The sequence below is a fragment of the Crocuta crocuta genome, unplaced genomic scaffold, assembly GCF_008692635.1.
Source record: "Crocuta crocuta isolate KB4526 unplaced genomic scaffold, BGI_CrCroc_1.0 scaffold480, whole genome shotgun sequence".
Lineage (NCBI taxonomy): Eukaryota > Metazoa > Chordata > Mammalia > Carnivora > Hyaenidae > Crocuta > Crocuta crocuta.
Window position 1 is genome coordinate 370,095 of NW_027532418.1, and position 16,583 is coordinate 386,677.

General features: G+C 33.6%; 1 protein-coding gene across 1 annotated transcript; it reads right to left on the reverse strand.

Moving 5' to 3' along the window:
- Window positions 1-2,621: 2,621 nt before the first annotated feature.
- On the reverse strand, window positions 2,622-5,922 carry LOC144243874 (olfactory receptor 11H6-like). The gene is made up of 3 exons (XM_077779010.1): window positions 5,874-5,922; window positions 3,782-4,725; window positions 2,622-2,660 (listed from the first exon to the last, which is right to left on the reverse strand). The coding sequence occupies exons 1-3, from the start codon at window positions 5,920-5,922 to the stop codon at window positions 2,622-2,624; spliced, it is 1,032 nt and encodes a 343-aa protein (XP_077635136.1).
- Window positions 5,923-16,583: the final 10,661 nt, after the last annotated feature.

A 16,583-nucleotide genomic window follows, 5' to 3' on the forward strand; every position in this document is an offset into this window, starting at 1 on the left:
TGTCTCAAAAATAAATATTTAAAAATTTTTAAATAAAAAATGTTATTCAAAGCTTTTAAGATAAATTTTCTTATTCAAACAGCTAAAGTGCAATGAAATTATTTCATGAAAAGTCTGCACAATATATGGATACTTTCTTAAATGTATCACGATATTTAATATTTTATTCTTAATATAATTCATTTTTTTGTCTTTCATAGTGAGCTAACATTCAGGATTGTATTGTCAAATCATACTTACGTGAGTCAGTGATATTACCCATTATAATTTTGTATTAAATAATTATGGTTATAGGTGATTAAGGGATTCACACCAAAAACAATCCCAAAACAAAACAGCTAAGTTTCTGTGATAACAAGGCCAGTTCTCCAGGTCCTTCCTTAGTGGAAAATTAATTCCTCTGGCCCAAACTCAGACTACCTCCTCCAGATCAGTACAGATTATAATTCTAAGTGAATTTCACAGGGGTCATCATACAACTAGAAGCATTTCCATTCTACATTACCAAGAGTTGTACAACTTACTTGACATTTCTTAGAGAGCCATGCCTTGTAAAATCTGGATTCTATTTATAATGAGTAATCCTTTATCAGCAACATTCTGATAAAGGAATTTAAGAAATAAGGTCTCTTTCTTCTAGTAAATAGCTTTAGTTGATTTACCTGGAGTCCAGTCAATAAGCAATTCAGTGCGGTTCCCTTGCCTTCTTTCCTTCACCTCAAGGGATTTCTTCATCATCAAGAGAATGAAAGGACAGCACACAAGCTGCTTTCATTTCATCCTCTCACACACTGATATGCACATTAATTATAGCAACTTGGCCACCATCTAAGCCACCTCTGTAATAACATTTTAATTGTATCATTATATCACAAATTTTAATGCAAAAAAATAAAAACATGGCCAATTAAATTCACTAAAATGGTGTTCACAGTTATATCTGACAATATAAAAATTTTCTATTATGCAGAAACAGAAGCAAAGAAAAACACTAAACACTTTTTTAAAGTTCATTTATTATTTTGAAAGAGAGAGAGAGAGAATGAAGGAGGAGCAGAGAGATAGGAAGAGAGAATCCCAAGCAGGGCCCATACTTTGAGCACAGAGCCTGACATAAGGCTTGATCCCACAAACTATGAGATCATGACTTGACCCCAAATCAAGAGTCAGATGCTTAACCAACCGGGCTGCCCAGGCACCCTCGAACAAAATTTTTGCAGATACCAATAGCTTAAACATACTCAGCCTTTTTCTATAGACCTCTTGTTTTCTTTATAATGTATTTAAAGAAAATAACTTCATTATATATTCTTATAATAATTTCATTAAAACCATTCTTCCTTTTACTCCATCTATTTACCTATTTCTTGTTTCCTGTAATCAACAATTTATTTCTCATTCTTTACTCCAACCCCAAATCAATTTATTTATTTATTTATTTAAACAACTCTGAGAGATAACATTTAATCATAAATTATGTCAATAATTTATTTTAAAAAGATTAGTACAAGATTTGACAGTCAAGGACATAAACATACTTTCTCTTAAAAAATGCATTATAAGTTGAGGTACCTGAATAGCTCAGTGGGTTAAGGGTCTGACTTCAGCTCAGCTCATGATCTCACAGTTCGTGGGTTCAAGCCCCACATCAGACTCTGTGCTGACAGCTCTGAGCCTGGAGCCTGCTTCAGATTCTGTGTCTCCCTCTCTCTCTGCCCCTCCCCCACTCATACTCTGTCTCTTTCTGTCTCTCAAAGGTGAATAATCATTTAAAAAATTTTTAAATGTGTAACATGAGACAATCTATTCAGGGATATCAAACTATTCAATAAAAAAAAAAAGATTATGCTTTGACTCATATGACCCTATAAGTTTGTGACACATCTGACTATGCCATTAAGTACTTGAAGAGCTTTGATTTCAAAGCAGTCGTTTGGAGCTTGCACTAGATTCTTCTCTTAACAAATTTCCATAAAATAACCAAGTGAATACAAAAGTTGGAAAAATCATTTACAACAAAACATAAAAATATAAATAAATATAGCCATAATTTTTGTGACCATAGATTATGTAACATTATAACGTAATATGTATGTAACATCAATATCACAAGTAACAAAAGTAAAAAGTGGATAAATTGGACTACATCAAAAGTCAAAATTCGAAAGGACACAATTAAAAAGTAAAAAGCTCATAGACTGAAATAAATATTTGCAAACTATACATCTGATAAAAGGACTTGTATCAAGAATATATAAAGATCTTCTACAACTGTAAAAAGAAAGCCAGGCCTCATAACTCAACTAAAATATGGTCAAGGATCAGAATATATATTTCTCTAAGACATACAAATGGCCAATAAGCATAAGGAAACATACTCAATATCATTAAAAAATGCAAATGAAAACCTCAATAAGATACCACTTCATACTTACAAGGATGGCTAAAATAAAAAAAAGAGAGAAAGACAGGAATACAGAAAAAAAAAGCAGACAGAAAGAAAGCAAAGAGAGAAAGTAAAGAAAAAGAAAGAATAAAACAGTCATATGGGCTTATATGATAGTAAAATGCAACCACTTTGGGAAACAGTCAGCAGTTCTTCAATCTATTAAATACAGAGTTCAGATATAAGCCAAAAATTCTACTTCCAGGGATATACCCTAGGAAAGTGAAAATGTATGTTCACACAAAAACATGGTAATTCATAATTCATAAGTAAAAAATGGAAACAACTCAATATTCATCAGCTATTGAATGGATAAACACAAGATGATATATACATAACAAAGGAATGTTATCCAGCCATAAAAGAAATGAAGTACTGATACATATTACAACATAAGTGACCCTTGTACACATTACGCAAAATGAAAGAAGCCAGTCATAAAAGGCTACATACCCTATGATTTCATTTATGTGAAACATCCAAAATAAGTCAGTCTGCAGAAACAGAAAGTAGATTAATAATTCCAGGGTCTAGAAACCAATAGGTGAGATTGAAGAGTGATGGGTCCAGCATCTTTTTGTGGAATAAAGAGAATGCTGTTGGACAGTATGAGATTCTAGTGCCTTGAGATAATTGGAAGAAGCAAATATAACATTTTCTTTAAATGTAACAGCACTATGAGTCACAGGTGATTGTCTCCTAAACTGTGTAAGGCACAAGTGGTATTAGAAAACACAATGCATGGTTCATTCAAAATAGAGCTATTAAAAATAATTCTTGAAAGTGTATATATAAAATGCAAAAATTGGCAGCCATAGGGATCTACATACTAGGAGTATTTTAACTAAATCTTGGTGAGAAATTGGGAAGAAATACATTTATGATAAATCAACATTCAAAAGTCAGTGTATCTTATGTTTTTTAATATTGACACAGGAATTAAAATAAAATGTTCTTTTGACTCACTTGAAAAATATTAATAAATGTAAAATATAATACAGATTGATAAATATGTATATGACTATAATATGGACAGAAAAATATTAACTAGTATTAAATCTAAATGTCAGAAAGATACAGGATAGTTTTTTCTTTGCTTTGAAAATTTTTAAGTTCAATGTACATTTTCTCTAATAACAAAATGGAAACTTAACTAAATAATATTTAATTATACTTGAATATGTTCTTCTCTTCCAAAAAGATATATTCCTAATCAGTTAATACAATTGAATGCCAATTTTTAATTACTTATTTCTCATATATTATTTCAATTGTAAACAAAAGGTCTTCAGATTTCTTCCATGCCTATGACTAGTGAGATTATTAGAATCTTACCATTCTAAATAACTTTCTCAGAGTCATCTTCATCTCTTTATTTCGAAGACTATAGATCAAGGGGTTGACGAGTGGAGTTAACACAGAATAGAACAAAGTCACATATTTCTGAATCCCTGCTGGATTGCCTGCTGTTGGGCTCACATATACAACCATGATGGAGCCATAGAATAGGGACACCACAGCCAGATGGGAGCCACATGTGGAGAAGGCCTTATGCCGACCTTCTGCTGAGGGGACCCTCAGCACAGCTCTGATCACCAAGGTGTAGGAGCTGGTAATGAAGAATAAGGTGGAGAAAATGAGGACTGAATTATAGATAGCACAGATGATCTCAGTGGCAGGAGCTGGCACACAGGACAGCTTTATAAGAGGTCCTGGGTCACACAGGAAATGATCAATTGTATTGGGACAACAAAATGGGAGCTGAGAGATGAGGTAAATAGGCAAGAGGAAGTACAGGAAGCCACACATCCAGCACCCAGATCCTATTCCGATGCAGCGTTGAACTGTCATGACAGTGGGGTAATGCAGGGGCCTGCAGATAGCAAGGTACCTGTCAAAGGCCATGGCAGACAAGAAGAAGGTCTCAGTGGTGCCCAGGGAGAAGAAGAAGTAGAACTGGAGGAAGCACCCAGAGACGGAAATGGTGTTGGTCTCAGAAAGAAAGTTGGCTAGCATATTAGGGACAGTAGAAGTAATAAACCAGATCTCCAGGAAGGAAAAATTGGCCAGCAGGATATACATTGGAGTTTGTAGTTGATGGTACCACAGCACAGCACAGATAATACAAAGATTTCCAGTTAGTGTCAGAATATATGTCCCAGAGAAGACTGAAAAGAGGAGAATCTGAATTTCCCAGGTATAAGAGAAGCCTAAAAGGATGAATTTCCTCACAGAGCTAGAGCAATTATTTATGTTGGAATATTCATTTGTTTGTACTGCTGCAAAAATAACAGATTTCCATATTACAAGCATAGAAATTAGGGCAGATCCCTTTCTTAGGATCAAATCATTCCAGTGTCAATAAATAACAAAATTCCATAATCTATGCATTGATATTTCCATGATTTTCATATAGTCATGAGTATTTCTGAATACAGTAAATGGAAGTGAAAACTCTGCTGTCATGCTAAGGTTTACCATCAAAGTTACTTGGTATTAACAACAGTCAAGAGTGCCCAGTGATTTACAATTTTAGAAAAAGCAGTGAATGAAAGGACTGAATAAACACAGATAAATAATTAAGTGGTTGCAACCTACAAAGATAGTGATGATAGTGATATTTAATATTCTTTGATCTATTTGTGAAATAGGTCAAGCTTATGAGGACAATATAGATAGATTTAAATAACATTTGAAACTTACCTGATCTTAGTTTTACTGTGTTAGATTATGTGAAATATTTGTATGTTCATTTTAGAATAGATCATAAATCAATGTTAAAATAAAAATCGATCAGAAGTTTTCATATTTCAATTCCTCTCTTTCTAAAAATACACTCGAAAAGAGTTACTGGCAACATGCCTTATTTTACAAAGAAACTTAAGGAACTCTGTAACTGCCCATACGTCACAATCAACACTTAATATGTGTGATGTTTTCAAGTGATTACAGTTGATAGCAAATGCTTCAGTAGATATTAAAGTCTAATATGTATCATTTATAAAGATATGCCAGAGTTGGATATACTTACAAAAGCTGTTCCTCAAATTTTGCAATCTCAAACAGGAATACATTTTTTTTATCTCCTATCCCTTAAATTTAATACAATGTAACATGATAGATAGTCTATCACTTGAAGCTTCACTGAAGGAAGGTCTATTCACATTCGCTTACTGGAATTCTCCCTGACCTAGGGCCCCAACTTCCATGCAGAGCAATACCAATGGGGAACTGGCAAACTACTTTAAGAATTCTAGTAAATTTGAAGTAACATTTTCTATAAGCTCTCAGAAAAAAAATTAGCTTTGAATCTGGAGAAGCAAATACTTTAATAATTCACATATAAGTGGCATTTAAAATAATAAAAACTAGAGAGGGGTGGAAGGAGAAAATAGAGAAGCTTTGAGTCCTGTGAGCTTTACCTTACCTGAAGACACAAGATGGGTATTATAGAAATCTGTATGGCTGAACACCATCTTCTACATCAGAGTGAAAACTCTAATCTCAGATCTCAAAAAAGCCAAATACAACTGTGTTCAATGCATTATTGTGGGGAATCATATGAAGTGCTGACCCTTTTAAGAGCAACAACATTTTGAAATCAGTCATGGACCTCTTTGGGCTTGCCCTCTTACAGTTCTCTTGTTTATATAAACTGACAATGCAAAAGGACACCTGAGAGTAGACAAGAGAATTATAATCTCATGATCTACACAGAACCAAATGAACAACTGAAATATTAAGCCCTTTTACTTGTGCAAAGATCATCTTTGGGGAGTGGCTCTCTAGAGAGGGAATTTATAACACAATAGTCCCATTGAACCCATTTCCTATCCTGTTCCTTACTCAGCATGCTGGAATTTGTTTCAAATTCTAACACATTTCCTAATTTAGTTCAAGGATTTTTATATGCAATAATAAGAGAAATAGAAACACAAAATTATTTGAGCAGGTACAAGTTTGCTATCTAACTGTGATCAGAAGTAATCTTCTCTCTGATGATAAAGAAAAAGTTGTGACTCTGGCAATGAGCCCTGGCTTCAAGCTTAGAGAAAAGTCTAAGGAATATAAGTTAACACAGAGATCAGGAGCCTGTGCATTTAACATATTAAAGACTCCTTTCTTTTGTTTAAGACTATTCATCATCTTAACTCCAACTTGTTTGCTGCAGCCCCAGCTCACTAATACACTGAGATATGCATTCTTTAGCTATGAGTAGAATTTTTAAAATAAGAAAGACACTTATGAAAATTTCCCATACAGTTAATTAACAAAAGATATTTGGTAATATCTTTTAGTGGTTTCAGACTACAGCATTAGCACTAAGTGGATATACAATGGCTTACATAATTAGTCCCAAATTGTTGAATCTTTAGGTATGATAAACAGAGTTACAAAATTATTAATATAAATTAAACCATATCCTATAATAAAAAAATTTCCAAATAATAGAATATGATCAAGTAAAAGTTATTCTTTAAGAGTGGTCCTCCAACATTATGTGTATGCAAAAACATGTATTAAAATAAATATTCACTAGTTAACAGAGAAGAATATAGAAACATATTATAAATATAGTGATGGGAATAGGTAAAACTGAACTCCATTCTTGCTCAAATAAACCAGAAATAAAAGGAATTTCTTAACTTGTAAAGAATCTCTTTACCAGAAATGGCTGGTGAAATCATCGTCTAATAGTAAAACACAAAAAGTATTCTAATTATTTAAAGACAAAAAGGAAATGAATGCCTCTGAGCAAGGAGACACCTATGAGTTTGAAGCTGTCAAAGTGACAGGTATTTGAGGGGAATGGTACTAAAAGAGAGACCAAAACCTATGTAAAAGTTAAAAAAAAAGAAAAAGAAAACAGGAAACAAAAATAATGGATAAAAATTTTCCAAAATCAAAATAAAGCAATCATTAATTATAATACCAAATATTAAAATATTTGACAAAGTCAGTGCAAGGTGCAAAGAATATCAAAAGATCCTATTTTCTTCAATTGTTTAGGAATATTTAAAGAGCATTTAAGTAATCTGAGTAAATTAAGTATGTGGAATACATTAAAATAAAATTCAGAAATACCAAATACAGGGAAAATAACATTTAAATTGATAAAGGAGCCTCAGTGGGAAAAATGCTAGTTTGGAAGTCATCAAAACCAGAGGCATGTGGCACAGTAAAGGTGCAGTTCCAGATACCAATACCAGGGGATGGAAGATACCAGAAAAGGTTTGAGAAGCCCTAGAACCTCTGGTCATGTTGACTGGTGGAGATGTCCTCTTGAAAAAAGTCAGTAGCAAAGACTGGGATGGTGGTTGTTTTTTCAGTTGCCCAAATACCAGCCAAAAAATTACAAACCATGTAAAGAAACAAGGAATCATTACCCAATCAAAAGGTCAACCTCACACATTAGAACAATATCTGTGAACTTCCTGAGAATTTTTAAATAACTGTCCTAAAGATGCTCAATGAACTAAAAGAAAACAGACATACAATTAAATGAAATTTAGAAAATGACGCATGAACAAAATGAGAATATCAACAGAGAAACAATTTTTTTAAAAACAAACAAAAATTCTGGAGTTGAAAACTATAAAAACTAAAGTTAAAAATTCATGGGGCACCTGGGTGTCTCAGTCAGTTAAGCATCGACTTCGACTCGGGTCATGATCTCAGGGTTCATAGGTTCAAGCCCTGAGTCAGGCTCTGTGCTGAGAGCTAGCTCAGAGCCTGAAGTCTGCTTCAGGTTCTTTATCTCCCTCTCTCTCTGACGCTCCCCTGCTCACGTTCTTTTCTCTTTCTCTCTCTCAGAAATAAATAAAAAATATTAAAAAAAAAAAATCATTAGAGGGGTTGAACAACAGACTTGAACGGTAGGAGAAAGAGTCTGTGAACTGGAAGACAGGTCATTTGAAATCATGGAACCAAAGGTACAAAACACAAAAAAGTTAATAGAACTTTAAAAAGCTCAAGGGCCTTATAAAACACCAGCAAGTGGACCAATATATGCCTATGGGATCACAGAAGAAGGAGAGAGAGATAAGGAGCTTAGCTTATTTGATGAAATAATGGCCAGTATTTTCCAAAAATCTGAGGAAAGTAATGAACATACACTAATTTAAATAACTCAAACTGAAGTAAATCTGAACAGAACCACATTGAGACACATTATAACCAAACTGTCTAAAGTCAATAATAAGGAGAGAAATCTTCAAAGAAGAAAGAGAAAACCAATTCACCATATACATGGGAGCTTCCATAATAATATCACCAAATTTCTCATCATTTACTTTTCAGACCCCAAGAGAGTGATGGGATATATTAAAAGTGCTTAGAAAAATAAGCAAAAAAAAAAAACAAACCAAAAAAAACCTATTAAACTATAAACCATGAATACTATGCAAGTCAAAATAGTCATTCAAAACTGACGGAGAGAGAATAAAGGTATTTAAAATGGTGGCATAGGAAGACCCTTAATATATCTCCTCCCATAGGCACCAAAAGTTTATAGCTACATATGGAATAATTTTCCTTTGAAAAAATCCCAAGAATTAGATGAACAGTGCCTTTACAACAAAAGACAAAAGAGAGGCATCCAGAACAGTAGGAGACGGAGAGTCACAGCCTTACCAGGACTACACTCCAGATACAATAATCCCACAATCAGGAAAAATAAAAAAATTAGGAAACTCTCCCACAAGGAGTAAAGGGATTGTGCCCTATATCAGAAACCCAGATCCTGGGGTCCAACCCTGGAAATGAAAGATGCCTAAATGTCCAGTTTTGGAAATCTGTGGCAATGAAAACCAGAAGACAGAACTATAAGGAATGGATACCCAATATTAAAGGGCTTGCATGCAAACCCATCCACCCTCCAATCCAGTGCAAAAGCACCAAACTGAAAAGAATCTAGTCCATAAGCAAGGGAGACCCACTTACTAATTTTAAACAGCTCCTAGAGAGGCAGGGGAACCTGAAGGGACTTAATCCAGGGATGAAAGCACTGGTTGACATCATTTTTGCAACCTCACTGTAACTTACTATGATAGGAGCACCCCGCAGTTGCCATTTTTTGTGTCCTCCCTCTAGTCTGCTAATTAGCAAAGGATGTCTTTTGTCCACCCTACACAGAGAGCTAGCTGTAACCAGTATAGGTAAGCATCGAAGTCCTATCATCTGGTTCAGCATTTGATATGATATGTAAACAGCAGGGCAGGGAGAGTGCCCTGAGTTCTGCCCATTTTATTCAGCAGCCAAGCTACAATTGGGAAAAGCAAATGACTTAAATTCTGCTTCCCCTATGCAGTAGCCAGGCCTGAAAATGGCCAGATGTGTGTCTCAAGCCCTGATTTCCCCGTGCAGTAGTGTGCTCCTATCATAGCTGGCAGGCACAGGTAGCCCACAGAGAGTCTCTGACTCTGGTGATTAGGGGAGATTGCACTGCGGCACATGTGGCTCCTGCAGAAGTTAAGTCCTTCGAGGAGTTCTTGTGTGGCTCAGTCAATTAAGCATCAGACTCTTGGTTTCAGCTCAGGTCATGATCTCATGATCATGAAAAGGCCTCAACAGCAAAATGGATGAAACAGAAGCACAAATCAGTGAGCTAGAAGACAAAGCAATAGATAACACTTAGTATCGAAAAAAAAAAGAATTAAAAGAAATGAGGCTAACTTAAGGGACCTTTGGGACAACATCATTCAGAATAACATTAACATAATAGTGGTCCCAGTGGGAGAATAGAAATAATCGATCAAAACTTCCCTAATCTGAAGAAAATTGACATCCAATTCCACAAAGCCCAGAGAGTTCAAAATAAGATGAACCCAAAGAGAAACACACCAAGCCACATCTTAATTAAAATGATAAAAGTTAAGGAGGATAAAGAGAGAATCTTGAAAGCAGCAAGACAAAAACAACATACTCCGTACAAGGAAAACCCCATAAGGCTATGAGCAGATTTTTTAGCAGAAGCTTTACAGGCCCGAGGGGAAAGCCATGACACATTCAAAGTGCTAAAAGGAAAAAGTTGCTGACCAAGAATTCTCTACCCATCAAGATTATCATTTAGAAATAAAGGAGAGATCAATAGTTATCTGGATATACAAAAGCTAAAAGAGTTCATTACCAATAAACCAGCCTTAAAAGAAATGTTAGAAACTTCTCTAAGCTAAAAATACAAAACACTAATAATGAAAAAAACACATGAAAGTAAAAATCTGACTGGAAAAGGTAAATAACAAATGTGTGGATCAACCACTTATAAAGCTAGTATGAAGGGTAACAATTAGTTAAAATAGATATAAAACAAAGTGATAAATGCATCATCAACAAAATAAAATGTGGGAGGGGAGTAAAATGTAAATTTGATGTGTTCAAAATTAACTTACAAGAGACTTATATACATAAGATGTCATATATGAACCTTATAGCAACTACAAAGAAAAACTTATAGTAAATACACAAAAGAAAAAAATACAATACTAAAAACAATTGAAATACAAGGGAAGAGAGAAAGAAAAGAAAAAAGAACCAGAGAAGTGCTACAAAAACAGCCAGAACACAATTAACAAAACGGCAATAAGTATATACCTATCAAGAATTACATGGAAATGTACTAACACTTCAATCAAAAGGAAGCCTGAATGCATTTAAAAAAAAAAAAAACAAGACCCATCTATATGCTGCTTACAAGAGACTCACTTCAAGCCTAAGGACATTCAGAGACTGAAAGTGAAGAAATGGAAAAAGATACCATGCAAATGGTAATAAAAAGGAAGTTGGATAGCAAAACTTCTATCACATAAAATAGACTTTAAAACAAAGACTATAAAAAGAAACAAAGAAGGACATTGCATAATAACCAAAGAATCTATTTAACAAATGGATGTAACAGTTTAGGTGCCAACACAGTAGGGCCTAAACATATAAAACAAATATTAACAGATATAACAGGAGAAAAAGACAGCAAACAATTGTTAGGGGCTTTACTCTATTCTCTATTCATGTGAGTGGATAGATTATCCAGACAAAGTATCAATAAAGAAACAGTGGCCTTAAAGAACACAGTAGACTAAATGGAATTAATAAATATACAAAAGTCATTCCATCCCCAAACACCAGAGTACAGATTCTTTTAAAATGAACATGAAACATTCTAAAGAACTGATTATACATTAGACCACAAAACAAGTCTCAATAAATTTAGGAAAACTGAAATCGTATCAAGCCTCTTTTCTGACCACAACAGTATGCAAATAAGAATCAATTACAAGAAAATTGGAAAAAAAGAGAACATGGAGATTAAACATGTTACATAACAAATAATAGGATGAGAAATCAAAAAGGAAATTAAATAAAAATGGAAATACAACAGTCCAAAATGTATGGAGCACAGCAAAAGCTGTTTTAAGAGGGAAGTTGATAGTGATACAGGCCTACTTCAAGAAATTAAAAAAAAAAAAATTCAGACAAACAATCTAACTTTTACAAATTTTTCTTTAAAAAGTTTTTGAGATAAAGAGAAAGAGACAGAGCACGACCAGGGGAGGGGCAGAGAGAATGGGAGACACAGAATCTGAAGCAGCCAGGCTCTGAGCTGTCAGCAGAGCCTGATGCAGGGCTTGAACTCAGGAACCATGAGATCATGAACTGAGTGGAAGTCAGAAGCTTAACCTTCTGAGCCAGCCAGGCACTCCCAGCAATCTAACTCTAAAATTCTAGGGAAAAAAACCCAAAAATGCCCCAAATAAATAAAAGGAAGAAAATAATAAATATCAGAGCAGAAATAAATGAAATAGAGATTTAAAAAATAATAAAAAGGTCAATGAACTTGTGAGCTGGATTTTTGAAAACCGAATCAACAAAATTTTAGCCAGACTTATCAAGAAAATGAAATCAGAAATGAAAGATAAAAAGTTGTAAATGATTCCACGGAAATACAATAGATCATCAGAGAATAGTGTAAACAATTATACACCAACAAGTTAGAGAACCTGTGAGTGAAAACATTCTTAGAAACATACAATCTTTCAAGAGTTAATTATGAAGAAACAGAAAATCTGGATAGTCTAGTTACTAGTAATGAAACTGAATCAGTAATTAAAAACTCCCAACAAACAAAAGTTCAGGTTGATATGGCCTTCACAGGTGAATTCTACCAAGCACTTAAAGAAGAGTTAATATTTATCCTCTTCACATTATTCCTAAAAAGTGGAAGAATGAACACTTCCAAACCCATTTTACAAGGACAACATTTACAAGAGATCATTTACAACTGATACCAAAAACAAACACACTTCAAAAGAAAAAAAAAGAAAGAAAGAAAAATAGAGGCCATTATCACTGATGAACACAGATGCAAAAATCTTCAACAAAATACCAGCAAATCACATTCAACAATACATTAAAAGGATCATACACCAGGATAATACAGAATTCATTCCAACGAATCAAAGATGGCTTAACAGTGGCAAATCAGTCATTGTGATACAGCACATTTCCAAAATGAAGGATAAAAATCGTATGATCATCTCAATGGATGCAGAAAAAGCATCTGACAAAACTGGACATCATTTGTGGTGAAAACTCAGAACAAGTGGGTATAGTGGGAGTATACCTTAACATATAAAGACCATATATGACAAAACTACAGCTAACATCATACTTAATAGTTCAGCTTCTCCTATAAGATCAGGAATAAGATAATGAGAGCCACTCTCACCACTTCATTCAACAGAATACTGAAAATCCTAGACACAGATATTAGATAAGAAAAAGAAATAAAAGACATCCAAATTGGAAAGAAAGAAGTAAAAATGTCACTGTCTGTAGATGGCATAATACTGTATATAGCAAATCATAAAGACTGTACTAAAAATTTATAATAAATAAATGCAGTAGGATTGCAGGATACAAGATCAATATACAGAAGGCTGTTGTGTTTCTGTACACTAATGACCCGTCAGAAAAAAAAATTAAAAATACCACTGAATTTACTACTGCATCAAAAAGAATAAAATATTTAGGAATAAATTTATTCAAGGAGGTGGAAGACCTGTATTCTGAAAACTGTAAGACACTGATGAAATATTGAAGATGACACAAATAAATGGAAAGCTATTTTGTGCTAATGGGTAAGAATAATATTGCTAAAATGTCCATACTTTCCAATGCAATCTACAGATTTAAAGCAATCCCTATCAAAACACCGGTGGAATTTTTCACAGAACTAGAACAAACAGTAATAAAATTAGTAAGAGCCATGAAAGACTCTGAACAAACAATCTTGGTAAAGAACAAAGCTGGAAGTATCAGAATCCCAAATTTCAAGATATACTACCAAAAATGCAATAATTAAACAGTATGGTACTGGCACAAAAATAGATACATAGATCATTGGAATGAGAGCTCAAAAATAAACCCATGCTTATCTGGTCAATTAATCTATGACAAAGGAGATAAGAACATACAATTTGGGAAAGACAGGCTTCAATAAACCATGTTAAGAAAACTAGACAGAATGAAATTGAACCACTTACACCACATACAAAAATAAACTCAAATGCATTAAAGATTTAAATGAAAGCCTTAAAACCATAAAACTGAAGAAAACATAGGCAGTAAGCTCTTTGACACCAGTCTTAGCAAAATTTGTTTAGATCTGTCTCTTCTGGCCAGAGCAACAAAAGCAAAATTAACAAATGAGACTACATTAAAAATATTTTGTAAAATGAAAGAAACCACCAATAAAATGACTAGGCAAGCTCCAGAATGGAAGAAGATACTTATAAACAATATATCTAATAAGGAGTTGATGTTCAAAATATAAAGAACACATACCACTTGATAACAAATAACAGCAAAAACAATACAGGGGCAGAAGACTTGAAAAAACAGTTCTCCACAGAAGACATACAGATGGCCAAAAGACACAAGAAAAGATGCTCAATATCACTAATCATCAGGGAAATGAAAATTAAAACCACAATGAGATACCACTATACACTATTCTGGAGTGGCTAGTATCGAAAAGACAAGAATAACAAGTGTTGGAGAGGATAGGGAAAAAAGGGAACCCTCATGCACTGTTGGTGGGAATGTAAATTGGTGCAGCCACTATGGAAAACAGCATGGCATTTCCTCACAAAATTAAAAATTTGTTACCATATGATCCAGTAATTTCACTTCTGAGTATTTATCCAAAGAAAACAAAAACACTAATTTGAAAAGATACAGGTACCCCCACATTCACTTCAGTATTCTTTACAATAGCCAAGATATGGAAGCAACCCAAGTGTCTATCAATAGATGAACGTGTGTGTGTGTGTGTGTGTGTGTGTGTGTATTGGCCATAAAAAGGAATGAAAGACTGCCATTTGTGACAACATGGATGGATGCAGGGGGTATTGTGCTGAGTATAAGTTAGACAAAGACAAATACCATACGATTTCACTTATATGTGAAAACTAAAAAATACCCACAGAAATAGACCAAAAAAACAACAACAACAACAAAAAAAACCACACAGACTCTTAAATACAAAGAACAAACTAGTGAGTGCCAGAGGAGAATTGGGTGGAGGATAGGTAAAATAGATGAAGGAGATTAAGAGGTAGAAACTTCCAGTTATAAAATAAACGTGATGGTGATGAAAGGTAGAGCTTAAGGAATATAATCAATAATATAATAATTGTGACAGATGGTGACTACACTTACTGTGGTAAGCCTTGGGTAATGTATAGAATTGTTGAATCAAGATGTTATAAACTGACAGTAATACAACACTGTATGTCAATTATACATCAATAAAAATTAAAAACAAAAACAAGGAATAGGAATAGAAGTAACTCAATATAACACTTAAGAAAAGCCACAGCTAACATTACAATGGTGAAACTCTACAAGTTTTTCCTCTAGATCAGGAATAAGGAAGAATACCTACTTCCACCACTTCTATTCAACATAATATTGGAAGTACTATCCAGAGCAGTTATGCAAGAAGGAGAGATAAAAGGTATCCATGTAGAAAGGAAGAAATTATCTGCTTGTAGACTACATGATCTCATATGTAGGAAATCATAATGATTTCATCAAAACAACTGTGAGAACTAATAAATTCAGCACAGTTGCAAGACACAAAATCAACACACAAAACTATGTTGCACTTGTGATGAGCAAAGAGTGATATAATGTGAGTGTTGAATCCCTAAATTGTACACTTGAAACCAATATTACACTGTATGCAAGTGAAATTTAAAAACTAAAAAAAATCAGTTTGCTTCTATATACTAACAATAAAGAGTCCAAAAAAAGGAAATTTAAAAACCAATTTCATTTACAATGCCATAAAAAATACCTAGGAATAAATCTAACCAAGGAGATAAATGACTTGAACACCAAAAAATGCAAACATTGATTAAAGAAATTATAGGCATGAATAAATGTAAATATATCCTGCACTCATAGATTGGAAGACAAAATTGTTAAGATGTCTACACTACTCACAGTGATCTACAGATTTAATGTAATATTTATACTACGTGAATTTAGTGAAGTTGCTACAACCAATGTATAAAAGGAAAAGAAAAAACCGACAATAGTTTAAAAATGTCATATAGATGAAAAAATCTAACAAAAAACAGATACAAGACCTTTACTCTGGATCCTAAAACATTTAACTGAGAGAAATTAAGTGAAAAGATTTATCATTTCATGTGTCATAACACTCTATGCTGTTATATGGCAATTGTTACCAAACTGATGAATTGATATATTAAAATCCCAATCAATATCATTATCAGTATGTTTTAAAAACTGAGATATTGATTCTAAAATATAGGTGAAAATGCATAGGAACTAGAATACACTAAGAGACATTATAGAACAAAAGGGTAAGATTTACACTATCAGTTATCAAGACTTAATATAAAACCTAGCATGATTAGGACAGTACTGTACTACCAAAGGAACAGAAATATAATGCAGATTAAAATGGAGGCCCAAACATACAGTCATGTTATTTATCACATACCCTCCATTGTAATCCAGTGGGATTATTAATGGTCTTTTTAATAATTTTTTTAGGTCAACTGAACATCCATATGGAAGAAAAGAAAACTTTTCTGCCTCACACCAC

Coding starts and splice junctions, on each gene's coding strand:
- LOC144243874 (XM_077779010.1), bottom strand. CDS start 5,922: ATGGTGTTCAGCCATACAGATTTCTATAATACCCATCTTGTGTCTTCA. Junction 4,726..5,873: donor TACCCATCTTGTGTCTTCAG/GTAAGGTAAAGC, acceptor TTATTTTTGCAG/CAGTACAAACAAATGAATAT. Junction 2,661..3,781: donor TGAGAAAGTTATTTAGAATG/GTAAGATTCTAA, acceptor TCACTTTCCTAG/GGTATATCCCTGGAAGTAGA.